We start from the raw sequence: 27,493 nt of genomic DNA, 5'->3' as shown, positions 1-27,493 counted from the left end.
CCAGTATTACTGCACCATTTTGTTTCTAGGCCTTGTTTTATCGTCCTCACCCTAACCTTTATTTTTAGTTTATTTCCCTTTTTTTTTTTTACCTAAAACAGTTGGTTTTAAAGTCCTGCAGCAACAGATTTTTTATTGTTAATATTGTGAGATTGCTGCAACAGACTGGCGACCTGTCCAGGGTGGAGGAGGCCATAGACTGCTGGAGCTACAGAGCAACTCCGCCATGGATGGATGGATCCACTCATTCATTAATCATTAACACACTTAGAACAGGAATTATACCAAGATTATATAAAAAAAAAACATTTTGCATTTGGGATTAAAAAAAAAATCAGTCATTCTGCTCTATAATTCAAAACTACTCAGATAGAAAAGTTTTAGTTTTACCTGTTTTATTAGATATAAGATTAAAAAAATCTTCCTAAAGGAACCTTTGATTATCCGATTATTAATCGATTAATCAAAACAATAATCAACAGATTAATCAATTTGCAGAATAATCGTTAGTTGCAGCCCTAATATAATATGATTTTGCTAATTGATAAATCTCGATTAGGGTTACGAGATAAATAATTTGCCATTTTTATTTGTTTTCAAACTGCCGCCTGAGGAGGATCTGGTAAATAATATTTATAGACAGATAAAATTTTTCTGTATAGTAGTTATTGATTACAGGTGCTGGTCATAAAATTAGAATATCATGAAAAAGTAGATTGATTTCAGTAATTCCATTTAAAAAGTGAAACTTGTATATTATATTCATACATTACATACAAACTCATATATTTCAGATGTTTATTTTGTTTAATTTTGATGATTACAAATGACAACAAATGAAAATCTCAAATTCATCATATCAGAAAATTAGAATATTGTGAAAAGGTTCAAAATTGATGGCCCCTGGTGCCACACTCTAATCAGCTAATTAACTCAAACCACCTGCAAAAGCCTTTAAATGGTCTTTCAGTCTAGTTCTATAGGCTACACAATCATGGGGAAGACTGCTGACTTGACAGTTGTCCAAAAGATGACCATCGACACCTTGCACAAGGAGGGCAAGACACAAAAGGTCATCGCTAAAGAGGCTGGCTGTTCACAGAGCTCAGTGTCCAAGCACATTAATAGAGAGGCGAAGGGAAGGAAAAGATGTGGTCGAAAAAAGTGTACAAGCAAGAGAGATAACCGCACCCTGGAGAGGATTGTGAAACAAAACCCATTCAAAAATGTGGGGGAGATTCACAAAGAGTGGACTGCAGCTGGAGTGAGTGCTTTAAGAACCACCACACACAGACGTATGAAAGACATGGGTTTCTGCTGTCGCATTCCTTGTGTCAAGCCACTCTTGAACCACAGACAGCGTCAGAAGCGTCTTGCCTGGGCTAAAGAGAAACAGGACTGGACTGCTGGTGAGTGGTCCAAAGTCATGTTCTCTGATGAAAGTAAATTTTGCATTTCCTTTGGAAATCAAGGTCCCAGAGTCTGGAGGAAAAGAAGAGAGGCACTTCATCCACGTTGCTTGAAGTCCAGTGTAAAGTTTCCACAGTCAGTGATGGTTTGGGGTGCCATGTCATCTGCTGGTGTTGGTCCATTGTGTTTTCTGAGGTCCAGGGTCAACGCAGCCACATACCAGGAAGTTTTAGAGCACTTCATGCTTCCTGCAGCTGACCAACTTTTTGGAGATGCAGATTTCATTTTCCAACAGGACTTGGCACCTGCACACAGTGCCAAAGCTACCAGTACCTGGTTGAAGGACCATGGTATTCCTGTTCTTAATTGGCCAGCAAACTCTCCTGACCTTAACCCCATAGAAAATCTATGGGGTATTGTGAAGAAGAAGATGCAATACACCAGACCCAACAATTCAGAAGAGCTAAAAGCCACTATTAGAGCAACCTGGGCTATCATAACACCTGAGCAGTGCCACAGACTGATCGACTCCATGCCACGCCGCATTGCTGCAGTAATACAGGCCAAAGGAGGCCCAACTAAATACTGAGTGCTGTACATGCTCATACTTTTCATGTTCATACTTTTCAGTTGGCCAACATTTCTATAAATCCTTTGTTTTTATTGGTCTTCAGTAATATTCTAATTTTCTGATATGATGAATTTGAGATTTTCATTTGTTGTCATTTGTAATCATCAAAATTAAACAAAATAAACATCTGAAATATATGAGTTTGTATGTAATGTATGAATATAATATACAAGTTTCACTTTTTAAATGGAATTACTGAAATCAATCTACTTTTTCATGATATTCTAATTTTATGACCAGCACCTGTAGTTTACCAAATCAATTGACCATTACAGGGTTCCCGCGGGTCCTTAAAAAGTCTTAAAAGGCATTGAATTCTTCAAAATAAAACTAAGGCCTTAATTGGTATTAAAATGTCTTAAATCAGTCTTTCGTAGGTCTTAATTTTTAAAACATAAATAGGATTATTTTTTTTTCCCGATAGCGGAACCAATAAAAGCGTTGTTGCTGCCCGGACATTTGGGAGATGCTCCATTAACTTTTTGTCTGGAAAATATGATCAAGTGTAAATGTAACCAAAATTGTCTCCAGCCAAGAGTTTCCTCCATGGCTAAAACCAGGGAACATACACTATATTGCCAAAAGTATTTGCTCACCTGCCTTGACTCACATATGAGCTTAAGTGACATCCCGTTCCTAATCCATAGGGTTCAATATGACGTCGGTCCACCCTTTGCAGCTAGAACAGCTTCAACTCTTCTGGGAAGGCTGTCCACAAGGTTTAGGAGTGTGTTTATGGGAATTTTTGACCATTCTTCCAGAAGCGCATTTGTGAGGTCGCACACTGATGTTGGACGAGAAGGCCTGGCTCTCAGTCTCCGCTCTAATTCATCCCAAAGGTGTTCTATCGGGTTGAGGTCAGGACTCTGTGCAGGCCAGTCAAGTTCATCCACACCAGACTCTGTCATCCATGTCTTTATGGACCTTGCTTTGTGCACTGGTGCACAGTCATGTTGGAAGAGGAAGGGGCCAGCTCCAAACTGTTCCCACAAAGTTGGGAGCATGGAATTGTCCAAAATGTCTTGGTATGCTGAAGCATTCAGAGTTCCTTTCACTGGAACTAAGGGGCCAAGCCCAGCTCCTGAAAAACAACCCCACACCATAATCCCCCCTCCACCAAACTTTACACTTGGCACAATGCAGTCAGACAAGTACCGTTCTCCTGGCAACCGCCAAACCCAGACCCGTCCATCAGATTGCCAGATGGAGAAGCGCGATTCGTCACTCCAGAGAACGCGTCTCCACTGCTCTAGAGTCCAGTGGCGGCGTGCTTTACACCACCGCATCCGACGCTTTGCATTGCACTTGGTGATGTATGGCTTGGATGCAGCTGCTCGACCATGGAAACCCATTCCATGAAGCTCTCTGCGCACTGTTCTTGAGCTAATCTGAAGGCCACATGAAGTTTGGAGGTCTGTAGTGATTGACTCTGCAGAAAGTTGGCGACCTCTTCGCACTATGCGCGTCAGCATCCGCTGACCCCGCTCCGTCAGTTTACGTGGCCTACCACTTCGTGGCTGAGTTGCTGTCGTTCCCAAACACTTCCATTTTCTTATAATACAGCTGACAGTTGACTGTGGAATATTTAGGAGCGAGGAAATTTCACGACTGGATTTGTTGCACAGGTGGCATCCTATCACAGTTCCACGCTGGAATTCACTGAGCTCCTGAGAGCGACCCATTCTTTCACAAATGTTTGTAAAAACAGTCTGCATGCCTAGGTGCTTGAATTTATACACCTGTGGCCATGGAAGTGATTGGAACACCTGATTCCAATAATTTGGATGGGTGAGCAAATACTTTTGGCAATATAGTGTACATGAGGCTCAGTGGATTTATGCAAGAAGTCATTCAAGCTCAGAACGATGGGAATTAAGGCAGTGGAGTCGCACATGCGAAGCACGAAACACAAAGCGTCTAAATGGAGTCAGTTTAGTTCCACCCTTGTCTCTGCAACGCCTCCACTTATCACCAAATCAAACATACTAAGAAAACCATACAAAGAAAAATAGCTGCAAAAAAGACTTAGCACTGGTTATGTTGGGGCTTTAAAACTGATTTGTTTTGTTCCCTGCTAAAACAAAGTTTGTGAATTCAGTTGAATAATTGTTCAAATATATCCGTCATCTGTGTGTTTTTAGCTTTCTTCCTGTATGGGAAGCTTTTCAAAATGTGAAACATTAGTGCAGTGGTTTATGTTAAAATAAACCTTTGGGTTAAGTTGTCGCAAGCAGGTTTTTCTTGTGTTTCTTGTGAATTTGGTCTTCAATTTTTATTTCGAGTGGCATTAAAAAGTCTTAAAAAGTCTTGAATTTAACTTGCCTTATGCTGTAGGAACCCTGCATTAATTCAGTTATTAATTCAATTGATTGTTTTAGTCCTAAACCTTAGAATTATGTAATAATCAAAATCTTTGCATTTAAAGCACTTAACGCAAAATGCACTAAAGTTCTTGACAGTTTTCCGTCTATTTAGCTAAACTAAATATATAAATCCAGGATTTATTCACCTACTATCTCCTGAAGTTTAGATTTTTCTGGGGCCACTTTGGGGCCTTTTTTTTAGGAAACTGTTGATGATGCCAATAGACAGTCACCTGGAAAGACGCTTTTATTACAACCAACCTCTGGTTTTGTCAGCCAATTATCTGAGAGGGAGACGATCCTGGTTTGATTTTCTAATTGGTCTCTTCCAGACAGATGTGTGTTTTCCAGATGTCTGTCTGAGCAGAGACTGAAGCTAATTATGAGTCGCTCTGATTGTGACGGTGACGCTTCGGATCTCGAACATGGCGCAGGGTGGGGATGTGGTTTGTGTCGGGGAGAGCTGCGGCGTAACGCCGGGTTGGATTAACATGCACGCATGCGGCGCTTATTTTGGCAGGTGCCGCCCGAGTGTTTGTCGTCTGCGGTAACCGCAGCAGGAGGCAGAGGGAGAGGAAGGAGGGAGAGTTTGGCCTAACTTGAGAAAAATAAAACTTCACATTGACGTATTTCACCAATATAAATAAGATTAAAGGGTAGATCCGCCATTAAAGGTGGATGCAGCTATTTGTACCAATTGTTTTGGTTTATTCCATATTCCTGTTTCCAGATGTATTCATCTCTGTTTCTCGATTCTTTGTACGATTCTTTGTACGATTCTTTGTACGTTTTAAATGCTGCTGAGGGACAAAGCTCTTCCTGCTTCTGATTGGACTCAGCTGGAGCTTCGTCGGCTCAAAGTGGGAGGAGTGATTGGAGGCTTTTAGGTAGGAATATTTCATAGGGTGTCCACCTTGGTGGATCACATCTTTAGGCTTTATGCGGCGTAAGGGGGAGTCTAGGGGGATCCTCACCTGGAAAATGTAGGAATTTAGACTCTGAAATGATTTTTCCTGCATGTTGAGGTGGAAGTCCTGGTGATGGGAAGTATGTGTGCTACAATAATTCAATTCAGTTTATTTCTATAGCACCAATTTACAACACATGTGATCTGAAGGCACTTTGAAATTCAACCAGATCATCACACCAAGCATGCTTGTAGCGACAGTGGAGAGGAAAAACTGGCTGTGTGTCCACTGATGCTAAAATACCAACGTTTGACTCTTAAACTCTAAACTTTGTTCATGTCAAAGCAGCGCCGTAGAGCTGAGTAAGATTTTACTAGTAGGAGTTAATTTTTCCCTTTCTGACTCACTGACCGCTGTTGGAACAGATCAAGCTAAAAAATGAGCTGATTGCTTGATGCAAGTTTATGATTTTCATTTGTTTCAATTAGTTGGTTGTATATCTGTTGATTTGGCCAGAGGTGTCTAATGTTTATTACTCCAGTTTAAATCCTGCTGTTTAAAACATTTTATTCAAGTTAGAGGATCAACTTCAAATTTTTACTCCAGTAAAAATACCATTTTTATATTACGTTTTACATTACATTTTTTTAAATTTTACATTTTATAAAAATAAAAGTAATGCAGGATAAACTGTTAATGCCAGAAGCTTTACTGCTCTACTGTATTAAAGGAACATTTTTCTACAAATGATAACTTCCTTAGACTTTATTTTCTTAGTTTTATAACTAATGGTAACAGCGTCACATTTAACTTTGCATCATCTGGAAAAACTGTGTATTTTGGTTTGTGGTGAGCAATAAGTTGGGGCAGCACCGAGTCCAACCATTAAGAAATTAATTGTCCGGATGAAACTAATGATGGTTTTTATGTTTTTTAAACACCAACAGGCCAGAATGAAAACGAGCTTAAATGAAACAAACCTAACGAGTCTATTTTTTAAATGTGAGGATTAGAAGGAAAAAGTTTTCCGAACTATAGTAAAGTATAGATAGGTAAGGTAGCCAAGTATTTTTTGTACTTTGTAACTTTACGCCTCTGGCTGTAATCTGAAGTTGTTTTTCATAAGTTTGATCGTAATTCTGACTTATTCTAAGATATGAACCCCGCTGTGGGAATCAGGTCAGGTAGTTTTTATAATGCTATAATATTTTATTTAAGGTCCTAAACTTCAGGTTTAGTTATTAATCCAGAACGCCTGAAGTTGAAGAGTTTTAGTTTCTCCTGATTTGATTTCGTAAAACATCTTCTTTAAGGAACCTTTGGCTATCCGATTATCAGTTGATTAATCGGAATATAATCGAAAAATGAATCATTTTGCAAAATATTCATTAGTTCCAGGCCTATAAATGAATAACTATCACTCTGGGATCAGCACCGATCTGCAAATCATCCGTCTAGAACAATCAGATGACTGTTTTTGTTCACAGATGAACACTTTCTCCTGATTAATCAAAGTCAAATCTTTTAATGAACTATAAAGGAATTAGTTTGTTCTAGTGGGAGCAAATTGAATCTAAAACCTTCATAAAGTTGACAGGGAATTACATTAACAGACACACAGGATGCAACTAGACATGGAAACAGGATTTGCTCCCTTAAACATTTCTCCCATCAATATTTTTCACTTCAAAATATATCAAACCATAAAAAAATTATCAAATATAGTTTGATAAGAGTAAAACCAGAAGAAAATCTATTAGAACAAAGATGGCATCCTGGGGGCCCATAAAACTCTGTTCAGAGCCCCCCCTTCAGTGTCCACCATATTGGATCAGTCCATTTGCTGCACATGTTCAGAAAGGTCCAAACAGACAGCAGCAAACCATTTGAAAACAAACCATGCAAAGAACAGTGTTGCCAACTTAGCGCTTTAGTCGCTATATTTAGCCACTTTTCAGACCCCTCTAGCACTTTGATTTCTAAAAAGCTCCTAGCGCCAAATCTAGAGACTTTTTTCTGCTACTGGAGACTTTGGAGACAACATCTAAAAGCAGCGAACTCTGCTCTCCAGAGCGAGTAGATTGGTAACCCCGCCTCCTGCTCTCCTCTATCTTGTCTGCTGTCATGATTCATGCAGCTATTATTTCATCCAAATGAAAAATGGAGAACAGATAAGCAGATCATGGCTTGTCTACAGTGAAAAGAAGGACTGGGTTATTTACTTTGGCCTTTTTGGAAACACAGGAAGGAGCAATCAGCTAAGTGAGCTTAGTGCTTGGAAAAAATCTTTCATTCCTTTAGAGACAGCATGAAAAGTCAGCTGAGTACAAAACATAGAGAGGAAAACAAGAAGAAAAGGGACAAGAAGAGAGGGACACAACCTAGAACAGATAATGGAAACATGGCCGTCTGACTGGAGGAACCACAACTTTCAGTTCTATTCAGTTTATTTCTATAGCTCCAATTCACATCATGTCATCTCAGGTCACTTTATAGAGACGATTCAACCAGATCATCCAGACAGATTGATTCAAAGTTTTCTATCTAAGGAAAACCAGCTGATTGCATCGACTCATTGACTCTTCAGCAATCCCTCACACTAAGCATGCTTGTAGCGACAGTGGAGAGGAAGAACTCCCTTTAAACAGGAAGGAACCTCCAGCAGAGTATTATTATTAGCAGCAGAGTATAAGTATTATCCCCCCCACACACACACACACACGTTTGTTCTGCTATATGTAGTGAGGACCATGTGTTTACTTCCATTGATTTTCAGTCATTTTTAAACCCTTTCTGTGCTCTAACCCTAAAACTTACCATTACCGATGCATACCTCACCCTAACCCAGCTGACATCTTAGCTCTAAACCCAACCATTAGCAAAATAGCTTGTGAGGACCAGAAATAATTACCTCACTTTAAAATAACTGGTCCTCATTGTGATGGTGAATTTGGAAATATGGTCTATACAAGTGCACACACACAGGAAAAGTGGCAGTTAGGGAGATTGATGATCTAACAGCTCTTTGGCGCTCAGGCCCCGGCAGGAGGCATGAAGGTGATTGGCTGAAGAGGAATGATGACTTTATGGTGATTGACTGGAGCAGAGGCGCAGGTGATTGAATGCAGGTGCTGCTGGGATGAATCAGCTCCAGACCGACATGATAAGATCAGAGTTTGATGTCGGAGCGATCTCCACGTCCAGCATCGGATCAGGGCAGTACGGTAACTACGACCATGTAACGATGCGTTCAGGGTCGAATTCAGAAACTTTACAGAAAACTAATCTATTCAAGGTTTCTGATATAATTTTATAGATAAAACATGTTTTATCCATTTGATTTCAATTAACTTTCCATTTATCGGAGCTGCCTTTCTAAAATAGAGATTTATTGAAGCTTCTGATTCTTTTTCCAGTTTTTGTCACTTTTTGCAGCATTTTTGGTCCAGATTAGGGGTGAAATGGTTCACAAAATCCACGCTTCGGTTCACGGTTTGGTAGTCATGGTTTTCGGTTTGGTTCGGTATATGTTGATTCTTACACCGAAAAATAAAAAAATTAATAAAAATGAATGAATTGTAATTATTTTTAATGATCCGCAGAAACCCTGGATCATTTCATTTCATGTTTTGCTGCTTTGAATTTAATCATCTGGCGCATGCCCTCTACCATCTCCAAGGAACTCAGAGCGGAGCGGACGGGAGCCACAGTGGAGGCTGTAGGCTTTGCTTTGAGCAGCCGGTCTGGAGCGCAGCGGGGCGGAGCGCTGACGGAGTATGAGGGATTTCGGGGTTAGCATGACATGTTGGTCATGTTGCCGTTAGCATAAACAAAGCGTGTTGCACAATGCTTGCACACTGTTGCACTTTTATCCACCACTTTCTTTCCGCCGTCATCGTAGGTCACTCTAAATGCAAAGTGGTCCCATACAGCAGACCTATAAAGTGCTGCTGGCGCGTCTTCCAGCTCCTGTTCTTTCCCACTCGCCATACCCACACAATTCTCCACAACAACTGATTTTTTTCTGCTACACCCGGCTACGCTGCTTCGCTTCTTCTTCTTCTTGTTTACTACTGGTGGTTGGCTTTGGTCGCAGTACCGCCACCTTCTGCTCTGGAGTGTAAACGCTTCGCCTATGAGAAAAAGGAGCAGGGCATGAACCGAACGCAACACACGCGAACCGAACGGTTCGGACGGTTTTCATAAATCGTCCCATCCCTAGTCCAATCTAATAAAAACCTTTCGACTTTTCAGGTCGACCTTTCAGCAGCTATTTGCTCGCCTGTTGGGACGACTGGAAAGGATTGGGAAGATGATTCCATTTAAATTCATCTCATAAGCTTTGAATTTATGGACAAACATCTGGAATTTCTCCACAGAATCTCTGTTTTGTTTCTCTGGCTTCTTTTAATTACAACATAAATCAGTTCAAGAATACGATGCATCTATCAAGGTTAAAGACGGGTAATAATTGGCCATAAATTAGGAATCACAGTTTGATTTATTTTTATTATCTGCAAAAACAATAATTTATTCCCTCATTTAATTTAATTGCGATTTTAAAAATCAGCTGTATTTATCTGAAGCTCTTTACAAACCACTAAACAGCATTTTATGTTTTTTAGTTTGCTTTCAGACCTGATAACTCTGGAGGTTTTGTTTTATATCTATATTATTTAGGTGACGATTCGATCTAAACTAGGGCGGAACAATTTTGCTAATAAAGACAATTGCGACTATTTTAAACCAATATTGCGACTTTCCTTTTAATTTCTACAGCGTTTCAGATTTTTCCTGACATGGAAAGTTTATTCAGAGTTTTTTGTTTTTGCAGCAATCTGGAAGTATAAAAAACTGAGGAAACTTCCTCCTCTGAGCTCTTTTTTCTGTTTTTGGAGCCAGTGAAGGTCTTTGTTAGGAGCGGCAGGTCCGGTCAGCCTCGCATGCGAAGCTCCTGGACGTTCAGTTGGGCTGGGAAACGTTAACAAACCTGCAAAAGGCCACATTCCTCATTTAGTTTCTATTTAAAAGGATCTCAGTCGACGCTCTGAAAACAGAGTGACAGTTGTAGGAAAGGCTTTTTTTTTTCTTTCCACCACTGGTGCTGCAGTGAAGGTGTTTCTTGATGGCAGTTGAACCCTGCACCCCCCCCCCCCCCATCCCAACCGCAGCTATTTTTAGGCAGGACACCGGGGCAGTGCTTCTGGCCACATCCCGGCCTGATGTAGCCCGTGGTTACCGTCGGGATGGGGGAGCATTTAGTGCAGCAGAGACTCTTCCTCTGGCTGTCCTTACACCATATGACCCCCCCATCAGGAGAGGAAATGAAACTGAGGGGGGGGGGTGGAGAGTGAGAAAAGGTGTAGTTATAATGCTGTAGTAACATAACATGGGTTAGGGAACTCTTTCTTTGTTCCAAAAGCATCAAAATAATTCTTGGTTGAAGGAATTTTCTGGGAATTTGAACTGAATTAGATTTTTGTTTTATTGCACTGAGTGAGCTGATGGAGGCCCCCCCCCCGCTGCCCCCGCTAACCTTAACTTCCTTGCTTCAGATCCAGGTCAATGTGTTGATGTGGACCCCCCCCACAATCATTATATCATCCATTAGTTACTTAATTTACTTCCATCCTTCAGAAGGATTTTTATGGAACAGGATTAGGGCCACTGAAAAAATAAAACGTTTACTGATTTTTGAATATTATTTCAGTTTACGTTAATTGAAAATTAATAAATTTACATAAATGTTGGTGACTGAAAAGGGCTCTTGAAGTCACAGCATGAAGCAGAGAGAAGTAGAACTGTGTCCAAACACCATCAAACACATCTATGTTTGACCAACAACGGAAATATGATGCCAAATCCCCGGAAGCTATGAAAATAAACAGAATAAACAGCTATAAAAATAAAAGCAAAATTCAGGCCAGTAATACTACCAGTGGCACCTAAACATTCATTCATCTAGACATTCTTTTCAATTTCAGATTTTTTGGGAATAGATGCAGCTGCTTAGAACACAGCATTTATTTTTGTTTGCTGTTTTTTTTTTTTTTTTTTTATCGAGCTTGCTTGATATTGTGCACAGCATACAACTTCAAAATATTCTTCTCATTGTTTATTGTATTTATTTTATTAGTAAAAATATTTCTGTTAAATTTTGAGCTCTTTGTTTTTATCCTTGTGGTATCGAAAATGGTATAGAGTATCAAATAGTTTCCTAAGTATCGGTATCGAGTTGAAAATGTTAGTAGCGGTACAACCCTACTCAGAATTGTGGATCTTAATGTAGATGGGCTCCATGAAGGCAGAGATGTGGAGCGCTCAGCTTCACTGACATAGATGTGAGATGTTTGGGAGAAACAGGAACACATTGGTGGAAAATGATGGAATTAGGCGACTTTTTCCGTCCCTGCCGATGCTGTTTGATTATTGGAAGAGCAGAAGGTGATTAAAACAAGAGAACTACTCTATAAAACAGACATGGCTACGGCTTGATGCCGTATAAATAAAGAATAAAGTCAGAATTCTGAAAAAAAAGTCAGAATTGTCACTTTTTTTTCTCACACTGAAATAAAATGTAAAAATCTGTTAACTTTTTTTTTCTGTTTTCAGTCGCCCTAATCTTCTTCCGTAGTTTTTGGACCATTAAAATAATCAGTTCCTAATTTAGTGACTGATTTATTGGTTAATGGAGCACACAGACTTTAAAAAAACAACATTTGCTGAAATAAAAATTGTATTTTTTATTAAAAATGAACCTTTGTCAGTAAATAGGAATCATCTGGAGCAGTTTTAGCTTTATATCCTCTTAAAACGATCATTTAAAACTTTTCCTACCCGATCATTAATGAATTAATTCATCAAAATATGTTTTTCTGAACTTTTTACACTCGGGTAAATGTAGATCCACTTCTTTTGGTTTGAATTCCCATCAGTGGAGGTTTTATCTATTAGGAAAAAAAACACGTAGAAAATAAAAATGTGTGTTTCTGGTTATTAGTGTTAAATTTGGCATAAAGAGAAAAAAAAATAAAAGCTTCTGTTTGCTGCAACATATGAAGGATTTCAGGCTAAAATCCTCCAAACCGCTTCTTTAAATCCTTCACGTATAAAAACAGGAAAACTAGCCAAAGAATTTAGGAGAAACGGTTGATTTAAAAAGACAATGTGTTTTTTTTTTTTATTTATTTCCAGTTTCCTTCTCCTGAGTTTTCCTCGTTCACCAGGAATCATTTCCTATATTTTAGCTGAAATGTTTGTGCAGCAGACCCCCCCTCCCCCACCGCTGCGCCTCTTGTCACCTAAGCCGCGGACGCAGAACTCACTTTCTATATTTAGCGGCGTAGTTGATGTAGCTGCGGCGGGGAACTCGTGCCTTGCCCTGATTTCCAGAGCTCTCCTCTGCAGAGCTCCCGCCGCCGTTCGGCATTGAAAGGGTTAACAGCAGGCGCTCAGCATGCGGGAGCCGAGGCAGGCAGGCAGTGCAGGAGCTGACCTCTGACCCCCCAGGAAAGGAATGTGGAAGCTCTTTCATCCAGGACAGAAAGCAAAGACACGGTTGGAAAGTGGCGCTGGTAGTGATGGGGGAAAGTGGCGCCCTGTGTCTCTAACTCTCCACACCAGCACCAGTTTGTTTGTTTGCTAGCAGAAGCTAAAAAGCCTCTGTGACCTTTAACCTCTTACATTTGTTCTAGAGTTTGCTACAAACCAAACCAAATAACCGTTTCCATGGTTTCTAATTACTGATTCTTTTTTTTCTCTCCAATTAAATCTATTAGCTTTGAAAGTAGAACATCTTGTTTTTTTGTTTTTGTTTTTTTTTTCTTTCTGAATGAATCAGAGTCGAGCTTCTTAAAGGAACTACGAGCTTTTCAAACTAACCTGATTTTATTGGCCGGGCTGACAGAAGTTATTACGAATGAAACTCTAAACATCTTTCTGTAAATTATTGATGAACATAAAAACTGTTAATTCAGGTATTTATCTGTTCAGTCCGATTAAAGCAAGCGTCTCCATTAGAAACGGAGGACATGTTTACGGCAGTAAATCAACGTTTTTATTCTTTCATGCAACGCTTGATGGAAACTTGAAAACATGAAGCCGACTGGAAATGAACACATTTCTATCCACATTTATCGCGGGTGGTCCCCCGCCCCTTTTTCTTTTCCAAGCTCGGGTCCTACACCAGAGCCCTGGGAGCTTAAGGGTTCAGTGCAGCATCCTTTATTTATATATATGTGTGTGTGTTCATATATATAAATATCTATATACACTGCTCAAAATAATTAAATGACCACTTAGAAAACACATCAGATCTCAATGGGGAAAATAAATCCTGCTGTTAATCCTGATATGGATTGGATGATGTGTTAGGAACAAAGGATGCCACATCATTTGATGGAAATGAAAATGATCAACCTACAGAGGGCTGCATTCAAAGACACCTAGTCCATTTGCTAAAATTTCATTGCTGTCACGATTGGTTTAACGAATCTGAGCCACATGCAGAGAAACCACTCAGAGAGCACGGAAAAAGTTTAACAGGTTTATTGAAGGAGTTACAGGAGTGGATCTGGAACTCAGTGAGCTGGTGACTCAGAACTGGAAGTGAGAAGAGAAGTTCAATGGTCAGTTCAGGTTCTGTGGGAATCTTGGAAGCTCTGATATCTAGCGTGGTTTGGAACTCAAGTTTGAGAGGGGCCTTGTTAGTCCTTGAATCCAGGCTGTGTGGTGAATCCAGAGTTCGGTGCACACGTTGGAGGGCGGACAGGTTTGATCAGCCTAGGACCCGGAGGAGCAAAGGAGCGGACTGTCACTCGGATTTCCGATGGGAACTTAAACGGAACATGTGGAGGTTTTTTCCTGCTCAGTGTAACTCGGTTTATCCTTCCAGGGGAGAGAAGGTCCAGGTATCCAGTAAAACAGGAAAGCTTCCTGCCGTGGAGCAAAGACAAAAAACAAGTTAGACTCAGCTTAACTCAGCCTGGCTAGAGTACCCAAAACTGGCAAACACTCTGGCGTCGAGGTAGTGACAGTCCACAGCTCAAATACTCCTCCAGATAATGATCCAACGAGCCGAAGGTGTGCAGGGAGGGACAGCGAAGACGGGGCACCTCCTGGTGGTGGAAAACGGAGACACATAAACAGGATTCCTAACAATTGCAGCAACTCAAAATGGTATTCAGTCATTTGTGTGGCCCCCACCTGCGTGTATGCATGCTTGAGAACGTCGGGGCATGCTCCTAATGAGACGACAGATGGCGTCCTGGGGTATCTCCTCCCAGATCTGGACCAGGGCATCACTGAGCTCCTGGACAGTCTGAGGTGCAACCTGGCGGCTTCGGATGGATGGAAACATAACGTCCCAGAGGTGTTCTATTGGATTTAGGTCAGACGAGCGTTGGGGGGCAATCAATGGTATCAGTTCCTTCATCCTCCAGGAACTGCCTGCAGACTCTCACCACATGAGGCCGGGCATCGTCGTGCACCAGGAGGAACCCAGGACCCACTGCACCAGCATAGGGTCTGACAATGGGTGCAAGGATTTCATCCCGATCCCTAATGGCAGTCAGGGTGGTGTTGTCTAGCCTGTATAGGTCTGTGCCCTCCATGGATATGCCTCCCCAGACCATCACTGACCCACCACCAAACCGGTCATTCTGAACGATGTTACTGGCAGCATAACGTTCTCCACGGCTTCTGCAGACCCTTTCACGTCTGTCACATGCTCAGGGTGAACCTGCTCTCATCTGTGAAAAGCACAGGGCGCCAGTGGCCGACTTGCCAATTCTGGTGTTCTGTGGCAAATGCCAATCAAGCTCCACGGTGCCGGGCAGTGAGCACAGGGCCCACTAGAGGACGTGGGGCCCTCAGGCCACCCTCGTGGAGTCTGTTTCTGATTGTTTGGTCAGAGACATTCAAACCAGTGGCCTGCCGGAGGTCATTCTGTAGGGCTCTGGCAGTGCTCCTCCTGCTCCTTCTTGCACAAAGGAGCAGATACCTGTCCTGCTGATGGGTTGTAGACCTTCTACGGCCCTGTCCAGCTCTCCTGGAGTCACTGCCTGTCTCCTGGAATCTCCTCCATGTTCTTGAGATTGTGCTGGGAGACACAGCAAACCTTCTGGCAATGGCCCGTATTGATGTGCCATCCTGGAGGAGTTGGACTGCATGTGCAACCTCTGTAGGGTCCAGGTAGCGCCTCATGCTAACAGTAGTGACAGTGACCCTAGCCAAATGCTAAACTGGTGAAAAGGAGCCAGAAACGATGAGGAGGGGAAAAAATGTCAGTGGCCACCACCTGTGAAACCATTCCTGCTATGATGGTCGTCACATTGTTGCCCCTCTGGTTCACCTGTTATTAATTTCATTAACACCAAAGCAGCTGAAACTGATTAACAACCCGCTCTGCTACTGACCTGACCAAATCAATATCCCAGAAGGTTAATTAACTTAAAGCTATACTCTGATTACAAAGTGTTCCTTTCATTTTTTTAATAAGTGTATTTATGTCCCGTTAAATAGTAAAATATACCTTTTAAATAGTGACATTGAATAATTAAATGTGTTTTTTTAACGCATTATTTAGATTATTACTGATAACGTTGAAATAAGGCTGAAATAACGTTTTATAATTTAATGACTCTTGTATGAGCAACTCCAGCCTGTTTCAATTATATTTAAATATGTAATTTTTACATATACATTATTACATTTCATTTTTTTTTTTATTGAATTAAATACATTTATCAATATGTAAAAAATACATGCATTTCATTTTTGGTTAAAAAAAAACAAATTTTTAAATTGAATATATTTGACAAAGAAAATGTGTGACTTTGGGGCCGGCCTAAGCCACTAAGCCACTTCTTAGGGCCCGAGGGCAACTAGGGGCCCTCAGAACAATTCATTGTTTTTTGTTGTTTTTTTTTGCATGATTTATGTCTATAAATCCAACCTAATTTCCAGATAAAATTATGCATTTTTTATACCAAACAGCTTAGAGACAAAAAGAGAAGCTTGATCTTTATTTTTCTTATTTAATTCTCACCAAACTTCTGAGTTTTTCATAATAAATTAATGTTTTTTTTCTGTGTAAATTTCTGACTTAAAAATTTCAAATAAAATTTCAGATGCTGAGAACTTCTGAGCTGTTTTTATTTTTGCAAATTTGCAGCTCATCTGAGATTTTTCTAGTTTTTTACTAGAAAATGTGTGAATTTAAAACATTATTTTTTTCTTTCATTCATCCTGAATTGCCCTGATACTCCGTCGTAAATATTGATCCCAGTCTGATGTTACAGTCTTAGTATTTGTTCTTCACGTGTTGGTTCCATCAAACAGAACTTATAGTTTTCTTTTTGCATCATTTAGATCAGTTGTAGGTCTGTCATCTGAAATACCACAGCAGCATAATAATTCCACAGTATTTCTAAACAGAAAATTAAGTATTTCTTTTAAAAACAGAAAATCAATAAATTTTCCCAATCTTCTCTAAACTGAAGAGTATTGCTGGAGTCTGAACCCCAGTGGGCCTCAGCAGATGGCCGCTCACTCTGAGCCTGGTTCTGCTGATTTTTCCTCTCCACTGTCGCTACAAGCATGCTTAGTGTGAGGGATTGCTGAAGAGTCAATGAGTCGATGCAATCAGCTGGTTTTCCTTAGATAGAAAACTTTGAATCAATCTGACTGGATGATCTGGTGAACTGGAAAGTGACCTGAGATGACATGATGGGAATTGGAGCTATAGAAATAAAATGAATAGAATCAAACAGCAGCTGGTTTGTGTTTGTGTCCACATTTCCTTCTCTGTTCTAGTGGCTTTCTTTCAGTCCACTGACCGGCAGTGTGCAGCAGCAGATAGAAGTGTATCTTTGTGTTACTGAACCCCTAAACTAATCACTTCAATGATTTCTGCCCCTTTTAATGAAGCTCTAGATAAAACGGGTGTTTTGTTGGTGTCTCTATGCAGCCTTTGAACCGTTTTCTCCTGATCCGGCTGTAGATGTGTGACGGAGGCGGCGGTCAGGTATTTATGTCGCCCCCTGCGCTGTGAACCTGCATGCATGCTTCATGCTCTGTGCACGGAGACCTGAGACTGAACAGAAATCAGACAGCAGGCAGATGTGTTCAGGGGACATCCCAGAGTATTTACTGCCCCTCATCGACACGATGGTGACGTGGTTTTGATGTTGTGTTGGTGCAGCTCGCTGCCATCTGAGTCCAGCAGACAGACGTCCAGAGCTGCTGGCTGTGGATCAGGGCTGGACTTAGCGGCTGTTAGCTTATCGCCGGCAGAGGAGCGTCCACACTGCAAAAACAATCTAGAAATAAGTAAAAATATTTTCAGTTATCTTTAGGTATGTCATTAGTTCTTTAATCTTAAAATAATTGGATATGCACTTGAATAGAAAATCCATTTTTTTTTCTTATTTTAAATGTGAATATTCAGTAAAAGTTAAAAAAAAAATTACCTCCTCAAATCAAAACAAAAGCAGTAATTTTAAGAAAAAAAGACTTATCTAGATCTACTTTCTTTTTTCTTTGCAATGTTTGCTCCTTCTGTTACAAGCTAATGGGTGTTTGATTATTTGATTCTAAAACTGTTAAGATGACCAGCAGCGTGGCGTTGAGGGCAGCCTCGGCTGTAGGAAGCCTGCAGAGCCGCTTCTTCATCTCTCCAAAGATCAGCAGCCTTTACAGCTGATCATAAATGTCTGGAAAAGTTTCCTCTGAGGATTTTGGAAACAGGATAAAGGAATCTTCAGATTTGCAGAATAGCTCCCTCTAGTGGACAGAGAGGTAACCTGTAGGTTAAACTGAACATTTAAACTATTTAAGTCACATAGTTGGAGCTTTTTCTTAGGCAGAGGGTCCCAAACGTTTCACCCTCTGTGGATCAGAAGGTGAAACATTTGGGACCAGAGTCGACTTAAGATCCAAACTATTGGCTGAGTTTACAAACATCTCTTCAATTAAACGCGACTGAATCAACTTGAAACAGGAAGAAGAACCAGAGCAGCTGCTTTTCTCCTTTTTAACTGATGCATCTTGCAGCACTTTAACATAAATGTTTAATTTCTGTAGTGATCTCATCCTCTCTTCCAGGTCTAAAGTTGGTCTAAGCTCAGACCTAAATGTCCAGATTCAGTCTGTAAATCAGCGTTTAGATTTCCAGGCAGCTGAATCGACCTCGTCCCTCTTTTTTAACCGTAATCGGTGGAAAAAATAGGATAATTTGAGCAGCGTTAAAATTATTTACATGTATTTTTGTAATAATGGCTTTTGGAAACATGTATTGATAAAACCTGGAATCAAACATGTAGAAATGAATAAACAAACATCAGAGTTTTTAGGGCAGCAGCTAATAATTATTTTAGTAATCAGTCAGAAAGTTTTTTTTTTTTGGTAATTCATCTAAAAAAAAAAGATGCTTTTGGTTATTTAGAATTTCTAAATAAATGTATGGAATATAGAATAAAAGTTTTATTGGCCTTTTTATTTAACTGGAAACAAAATTTACTGTAATTTTATATAAGATGTGTGTAAATATTTATATTTAAAGAAAATTCTGTGAGTGGTTTTATTTAGCATCTGTGTAATGTTGCTCTAGATTTATGTGATTTATTTTTACCAGATCTTAAGGCTCCAGCTCGCTAAGAGTGACTGAAGGGCAACATAGAGACGCTAACCTCAGTCAGGCTTTGTTTCAAGAAGCAGGTTCACTGAAAGTTTTATAAAGCTGAAGCTGTTTTGATATTTATATGTTTTTACAAACGTGTATTCCTGATATCTGAAAAAACAAATTTTTTTTCTTCTCAAAATGACCATTTTAAACAAAACAACATTCTTCAAATCTAGAATAAACATTCTGGATGTCTAGAATTAATTTCAGACTATTTGTATTATTTTGAAAATGAAGAAATGTATTTCAGATCTAATTAATAAATATTCAGTCAAGCTGATAAACGTCAGAACGGCCACTTAAAATGTGTAAATATTTCTAGGTCTGTCAAGCTTAAAGGAATAGTACACCCAAAACATGATTAGCCTTCATTTTCTACTCACCCCCATGCTGAACAACACTCTGGAGTACTTTTTTGATATCTCAAATGCATCTGGAGATCTGGGAGGCTTCTTGCTGTCTGCTGACATTCAAATAATGGAGGTCTATGGCGCCCGAGGCAGAAAGGTCCATAAAAGTCCACAAAAAACGTGTCAATATTCCTCCATACTGCTCGTCCAATGTATTCCAAGTGTCCTGAGTGGGTAGCGTCCAGAATTTACTCGAAACGAAGTCATTTAGAATGTTTTTAGAGCATAAACAGTAGTGTATAGGATTTCCTGAAAGCGCGCACATGCGCGTTCACGACGCTACGGAAGCCGGCAGACCAAACCAGATGAAAGTGCGCATTCAGCGTCTGCTCTGCCGATAATGCAAGCGTAGAAGAAGAAATGTGCTGTTTACCTGTGCAAAGAAAGAAACAACGAAAGAAAAATGTCTGAGGACTTCAGTGTTGAGGAAGAGCATGAGTTCTCTGCCGAGCTGAATGCGCACTTTCATCTGGTTTGGTCTGCCGCGGTTTCCGTAGACTCGTGAACGCGCTTTCAGGAAATCCTATACACTACTGTTTATGCTGTAAAAACATTCTAAATGACTTTGTTTCGAGTAAATTCTGGACGCTACCCACTCAGGACACTTGGAATACATTGGACGAGCAGTATGGAGGAATATTGACACGTTTTTTGTGGACTTTTATGGACCTTTCTGCCTCGGGCGCCATAGACCTCCATTATTTGAATGTCAGCAGACAGCAAGAAGCCTCCCAGATCTCCAGATGCATTTGAGATATCAAAAAAGTACTCCAGAGTGTTGTTCAGCATGGGGGTGAGTAGAAAATGAAGGCTAATCATGTTTTGGGTGTACTATTCCTTTAATTCTTACTCGTATATTTCTGTTTTTTTATTTCCTGAATTTCATAATCGTCTGCAAAAATGTAATCTAGAATATATATTATGATAGTTCAGTCTAGGAGCGTGATTTTGATCTGGAAGAATCATATTTTAGTGATCTACAAATGGAACAACAGAGAGGAGAGTGCTTTATTAAATGTAAAAACCGGCCTGCCATAGGCCACATCTTATAAATGTACGCATTAACGCGAGCAACAATCTTCTCCATCTGCCTCTCCTTTGCAGCTGTAGTGCCGTTTCTCTGTCTTTTAAACACATTCTCATTTTGTTTTGTTTTTCATTAAAACCTCTGGTTCGAATGGGGAGAAATAGGCTCTTCCTCTTGCCTGTTGTCATGTTGACTCATTGAATTGGGGCTCCACTGATAACGGATTTTTCATACTTGTTAAGAACTCTGTGTGGTTCTACTTAGAGTTAATTGAGCTAATATCATAGCAGCCGTAGTGAAACCCAGAACTCCAACATCTAGAAACAAAGATGTTGGTTGGGCTGAAAATGTCATAGTAGCTGTTCTATGAGCCCTAATGCAGCCTGGTTAAAAGCCCCAGAATCAAACGACAGGTTTTCTTCCTTTTATGGTATGATCATGAATATTTAGATGAGCTGCGCTCATTTGGTTGGTTTACAAATCGTTGTAAACCAACCAATCAGTACCAATCAAACCAATCAATCATAGTAAACTGGGTCTAACATTTTAGAACTTGATCTGGGGCATTGATATAGATTGGGTCACCATAGTCCAGAATGGGTAAAACGTTGCAGCTACCAGTCTCTTCTTCTAATTAAAAGAGAAACAAAGCCTATTCCTGAAGAAGAAGCCAATTTTCAGTCTGAGTTTCTTAATCAATTGTTCGACATTTAAACTTTCATCAATTAAAATTCCTAAATATTTAAAAGATTGAACCCTTTCTATCTCTGACCCATCCAAGGTGATAAGAGGATCGCTATTTTGCAATTTTGTCTTTGTTTTTGAAAATAACATCATTTAAGTGTTATTTGAATTTAAAGAAAGATCTAGTTTTAAAAGCCTGTGCTGAACCGAATTAAAAGCAATTTGTAAAATAGAGACACACGCACTAGGGTTTTTTCCAAAACTGTAAAAAACCGTATCATCAGCATAAAATGGTAGTTAGTGTCTATAAGATCCTGGCCAACATTGTTCACATAGATAGTAAATAGTAGAAGCCCCAAAACGGAGCCTTGGGGCACTCCTTTAGTTAGTGACAATGTACTAGAACAAATTTGATCTGATTTGACACATTGGGATCGATCAGTCAGATAATTACTGAACCATCCAGCAGCTTGTTTAGAGAGTCCAATATTGGTCAATCTCTCTTCAAGTAAATTGTGGTTGACAGTGTCGAACGCTTTTGATAAATCAATGAAGAGTGAAGAGTGTTTAGTTTGTTTTTTTTGGAAACAAATGCTTTTCTCTTATTTTTACGTCACTTGTGTCTGTTGCCTTTTTTACAGGACAGTAAAGATGCAGAGCAGTGTTTCCCACTCACCACCAGCCACAGCTGTTGGGACGGGGTGAGGAGCGCGGAGCACGACGGAGCGACGGGCGGCTGTAAGGTGGGAGGTTCACACCTGAGGATTCTGACCAGCAGGTACAGTTTGGTTCCAGTTTGACCTCCAATCTGTGGAGTTTCAGGAAGAAACTGGGATCTGACAGCAGACTTTGTTTGATGCAGCGTTTCGTCACCTTTGACCTGCCAGTCGCCTTTCCCAGACACCTTCCAACGCTGAGACTGCGAGGCAGGGGGAGCCGCGCGTGACTTTCATGGCAGCGGCACTCTAGGGCTGCCATGGCAGCTGCTGCCGCCGATGCCTCACACTGTATCACTGCACTGACGCCGGAGGAAGAGGGACGCCGCGCCGCCGCCAAGCTGTTTGGGAGCGCCGCCCCGCTGCCACGGACGGAGAGAGAGCGAGAGAGGGACGAGGAAGGAGGGAGAGTAGGGAGAGCGAGCGGCAACGAGTGTCTGGTGTGCGGGGCCCTGTTCGTCTCGCAGGAGAAGCTCCGCCTCCACGCTTTGAGTCACGCCGGAGAGAAACCCTTCCACTGCTCACAGCCGCACTGCCCCAAGGCCTTCAGCTCCAAATACAAACTCTTCAGGTTTGGACCAAATTCCTCCTTCGTCTCCAGTCTCCAATAGGAAACTGACTGACCTGCATGTATAGATGGACCTGCAGCGCCGCGCATTTCTGTTTTATTTGATAAAAGAAGGAAACAGCTTTTAAAAAGTGTTTCTGAGTTAACATCTGAGCCTCCATATGATCCAGTAAGAAAAGAGGCAACTCATTCAGCAAATGAGGTCTAAAGATGACAGACTGAGGAGGAGGTTTCACTATTGATGGGTGTTAGAGAGAGCATCAGCCAGGAGGAGCCCTGAGGGGAACTCTGGAGGAGCTGCAGAGCTTTAAGGGACGCCTCAGGGTGCCTGGATGCAACAATCATCTGTGGCTCCTTCTCTCTTCCTTCTGTTTCAAAAGAAAAGAACAGTTTTGATTTATTTTCTAGGAGCTGAAAGGAAAAAAAAGTTCCGCGTTTGATTTAATTTATCTTTGAGCTGTTTAAATCCAGCTAAGGATGCACGATATAATGGGCCCCCTATCGGTATCGGCCTTAAAACGGAATATCCGACATCGGCCACCCCACCGATATTTAACCCGATATTTGATCAGCTTCTGAGTGTCTAAAGTCTAAAAAAAAAATTAAAATACTACTTCTTCTTCTTCCTCAAAAACTTATTTTTTACAGACTTAAAAACTTCTAAAGACGAGGGAAAAAATATTGATACATTAAAATATCCCAATATCTTCATATGCTGATATATTGCCATTTAAAAACACCATATCAATCTCTTTTACTAATGAAATATTGCTATATGTCATCGTTATGCTACGAAATCCCCCGAAAATTCACCAAATGTTGCCATATTTTTATATGTTGATATATTGACGCGGTATCGATCTATTTTACTAACAAAATCTCACAAGGATTTGCAAAATATCACGAGAGTTTGTAACAGAACGATGAAATTTCACCAGATTTTGAAAGTAAAATAGATCGATACCGCGTTTTTAAAAATCTATTTGATATCAGCATATGAAAATATATTTGACTATATTATTTTTCAAAGCATCAGAAATGGATAACAAAACTGCTATTTTCAATGACTACTTATTTTTGTCCAGCTTTAACATCGGTATCGATATCGGTTATCGGCTACATGAGTTTTAAAATATCGGCATATCGGATATCGGCCAAAATCCCGATATCGTGCATCCCTAAATCCAGCCGTAGTTTTCAGTTTTTCACTGATAGCTGCGTTGCTCCAACAGGTGGTTAGCAGAACAGAAATATAACCAATCAAATAACATCAGTTCAGATGTTTGTTTTACTTCAAGAAATAAATTAAACCATTTTTATTGTTAGAATAATTATCAGGGTCGAAGTTCAAAAATATTTAAAACAATTTTGGGAAAATAAATGGCAGCTGTTATACGGAGGCTGATGGTTTCTGTCAGAGCGCCGTATAGCCGCTGTTTAGCTGGAAGACTGCGATCATCAGTAATTCTTTAACACACTGGAAGTGGCTGCATTCAAATATATTTGAGAAGGAGGATTTTAAAATCTGTTCTAGATTTAACCCTGAGCAGTGGCGGATCTAGACCAAATGCACCAGGGGGCCAGGAGGGGGCCAGTGTATTTTCATGGGGGCCCAGAAAAGCAGGACATAAAAAACAGGGCGAGGGATTTAAATATATTAAGAGAGCTGCATGATGGGAAATTTCTTTTCAATTAGGTTCAATAAAAATTGTATTTCTTATGACGTCAGTATACCTTCATAATTTAGGAATTTTATATATTTATTTACTTAAGTTAAAATGACCATTTTCTATTAAATCTGAATTAGAACTGATAAATTCATCTGTAAAAATCAGAGTACCTTCTTTTATTTGTTTAGAAAAAAAAACATTTAGCAGATGAAAAATGGGATCCTATCTCAATACGACTGAAACTATCAGCTTACTGTTTTTAAATAATTAGTAAAGGAAAAAAATTAAATAGATCCAAAGGACCTATTATTAACCAAGTCTGTTCCAGCGCAGATCATCATTAGAATTTCTTTTAAGCATTATTTCTTCAGTACAGGGGCCAGGACATGATTTACAGGGGCACCGGCCCCCATTGGCCCCTGTCTAGAACCGCCCATGACCCTGAGAGACCAGAAACAGAGCAGCATCCTTTGAATAAGAACATGGTGGGACGTCTGTCATGGAAAAAGTAAAGCATTAGAAGTTCTGGTTCCTGAAGGTCCAAATGGTGACCCAACAAAATACTAATGATGCAAATATTATCCATTCAAATGAGAAAAAACTGATTTTTTTTTTATTATTATTTTTGTTCTCTGAATTGTTTTTTTTTCTTTTTTCTAATCAGATTAAAAAAATATATATATTTATGTTGAAACTAGGGATGCAGGATATTGGGATTTTGGCCGATATCCGATATGCCGATATTTTAAAACTCATGTAGCCGATAACCGATATCGATACCGATGTTAAAGCAGGACAAAAATAAGTAGTCATTGAAAATAGCAGTTTTGTTATCCATTTCTGACACTTTGAAAAATAATATACTCAAATATATTTTCATAAGCTGATATCAAATTGATTTTTAAAAACGCGGTGTCGATCTATTTTACTTTCAAAATCTGGTGAAATTTCATCGTTCTGTTACAAACTCTCGTGATATTTTGCAAATTCTTGTGAGATTTTTTTAGTAAAATAGATCGATACCGCGTCAATATATCAACATATAAAAATATGGCAACATTTGGTGAATTTTCGGGGGATTTCGTAGCATAACGATGACATATAGCAATATTTCATTAGTAAAAGAGATTGATATGGTGTTTTTAAATGGCAATATATCAGCATATGAAGATATTGGGATATTTTAATGTATCAATATTTTTTCCCTCGTCTTTAGAAGTTTTTAAGTCTGTAAAAAATAAGTTTTTGAGGAAGAAGAAGAAGTAGTATTTTTATTTTTTTTTTAGACTTTAGACACTCAGAAGCTGATCAAATATCGGGTTAAATATCGGTGGGGTGGCCGATGTCCGATATTCAGTTTTAAGGCCGATACCGATAGGGGGCCCATTATATCGTGCATCCCTATTTGAAACAGAGGAAAACCCCCAAAAAAACCCGAAACAAGTAATTTCAGTAAACGGCAAAGGAAAGTTAGGAAAATGGAAAGTGATGTTTTTATGTCATCTTAAGGAATGATTGATCTGTTTTAGAGAGAAAACAGTGTTAAAAATTTCCACCTCTTTGTTTGTAGGTTTTGGAAGTGAATTCTAAGCATCTCGCCATCAGGAAATACAGTACAGACCAAAAGTTTGGACACGCCTTCTCATTCATGTCTATGAAAATTGACTTTTAATCTGTACTGTATGAAATATGTTCTGTTTATTACCAGCTGTTAGGCACGGTGGAGGTGGCATCATGCATATGGGGAGCATTGGATGATTTGGTTAAACCTAGTTAATACGAGTCATTCTTATTTTACCAGAGTTATCATCCAGTCTGCTTATTTACATCTAGAAAAGAAAAGTTAAACGTAGATTTAAGGAGAAAAATTCCGATCATTTGTTTCTATTTGCTGTCGGCTAATAGTCGCAGAACGAATGACGCTGAAGCATCTTTGCCTTGTTTTCACAGGCATATGGCCACGCACTCTCCACAGAAGACCCACCAGTGTTCGTTTTGTGAGAAAATGTTCCACCGCAAAGACCACCTGAAGAACCACCTGCAGACCCATGACCCCAACAAAGAGGCCTTCAAGTGTGAGGAGTGTGGGAAGCACTACAACACCAAGCTGGGATACAAGCGCCATGTGGCCATGCACTCTGCCACGGCGGGGGATCTCACCTGCAAAGTGTGCATGCAGAATTACGAAAGCACGCCCGTTCTCCTGGAGCACCTGAAGAGCCACTCGGGGAAGTCGTCAGGCGGGGCCAAGGAGAAGAAACACCCCTGCGACCACTGCGACCGCCGCTTCTACACGCGGAAGGACGTGAGACGGCACATGGTGGTCCACACGGGGCGGAAAGACTTCCTGTGCCAATACTGCGCCCAGCGCTTCGGCAGGAAAGACCACCTGACGCGGCACGTGAAGAAGAGTCACTCGCAGGAGCTGCTGAAGATAAAGACGGAGCATCCGGACATGTTGGGCATCCTGACGGCCGGATCGCCGCAGTGTTCCATCAAGGAGGAACTCAGCCCCATGATATGCGGCATGGGGCCCAACAAGGAGCCCATGATGGGGAAGTCCTTCCCCGGTGGGGCCGCCTTTCCCATGAGCATGTATAACCCCCACCATCTGCAGACCATGCCTAATCCTGGGGTGGGTCCCCCGCACCCCCCACTGATGCCCAATTCCCTGTCTGCCGCCATGGGCATGGGCTGCCATATGGAACCCCCCGTATCCATTCATCCGCACTCCCATCACCACCACCATCACCACCACCATCACCACCACCACCATTCCCCCCCACACCAGCCCGTGGCTCCCCAGCAGCACCAGCCCCCCCAGCCGGCGCCCAAATACCAGCTGGGATCTACCTCATACCTGCTGGACAAGCCCTTGAAGGTGGAGATGGAGAGTTTCCTCATGGACCTGCAGAGCGGCCTGCCCGCCCCGCTTCCCTCTGCAGAGCCCCATGCTGCTGCCTCCCCCCCCAAGGATGGACTGGAGCCCTCTTCTGGCCTAGCCGATGAACTCTGCGGGGATCCCCTCCTGTCCAAGAGCCCCGCCGTGATAGCCGAGTCTCTGTGTGCTGCTAACATGGACTTCTCCCACCTGCTGGGCTTCCTGCCCTTAAACCTCCCTCCTTACAGCGCCCCCATGAGCACAGGAGGACTGGTTATGGGCTACACCTCATCTGTGACCTCCTCCACTTCTTCCTCTTCCAACTCGTCTCTGCACGCCGCCGAGCCCCACGCCGCCGCGGCAGCAGCCGCCGCCGTCGCCGCGGCGCCTCTTACCTCTTTGCAACCTCAACCTCAGGAGCAGCAGAGCTCCAGTGGGGGTCTGGGATCCCTGCACCCACTTCCACCAGTGTTCAGCTCCAGCCGTAGCACCACCACGCTGCCTCGCTTCCACCAGGCCTTTCAGTGACCCGAACAGCCCGGCC

At 41.0% G+C, this 27,493-nt stretch overlaps 1 protein-coding gene across 1 annotated transcript in view; it reads left to right on the top strand.

Moving 5' to 3' along the window:
• Window positions 1-27,493, top strand: part of plagl2 (pleiomorphic adenoma gene-like 2) — a 69,780-nt gene extending 42,287 nt beyond the window's left edge. Inside the window, exons 2-4 of the mRNA XM_038291588.1 lie at window positions 21,756-21,892; window positions 21,977-22,401; window positions 26,019-27,493. Of these exons, the coding sequence (XP_038147516.1) occupies window positions 22,091-22,401; window positions 26,019-27,477 (1,770 nt within the window). The 5' untranslated portion in view covers window positions 21,756-21,892; window positions 21,977-22,090 and the 3' untranslated portion in view covers window positions 27,478-27,493. The remainder of the gene's footprint in view (window positions 1-21,755; window positions 21,893-21,976; window positions 22,402-26,018) is intronic.

This window comes from Cyprinodon tularosa, unplaced genomic scaffold (genome assembly GCF_016077235.1).
Source record: "Cyprinodon tularosa strain WSP-4 unplaced genomic scaffold, ASM1607723v1 ctg1080, whole genome shotgun sequence".
NCBI classification, from domain to species: Eukaryota; Metazoa; Chordata; class Actinopteri; order Cyprinodontiformes; family Cyprinodontidae; genus Cyprinodon; species Cyprinodon tularosa.
This window is presented reverse-complemented; position numbering and strand designations above follow the sequence as displayed.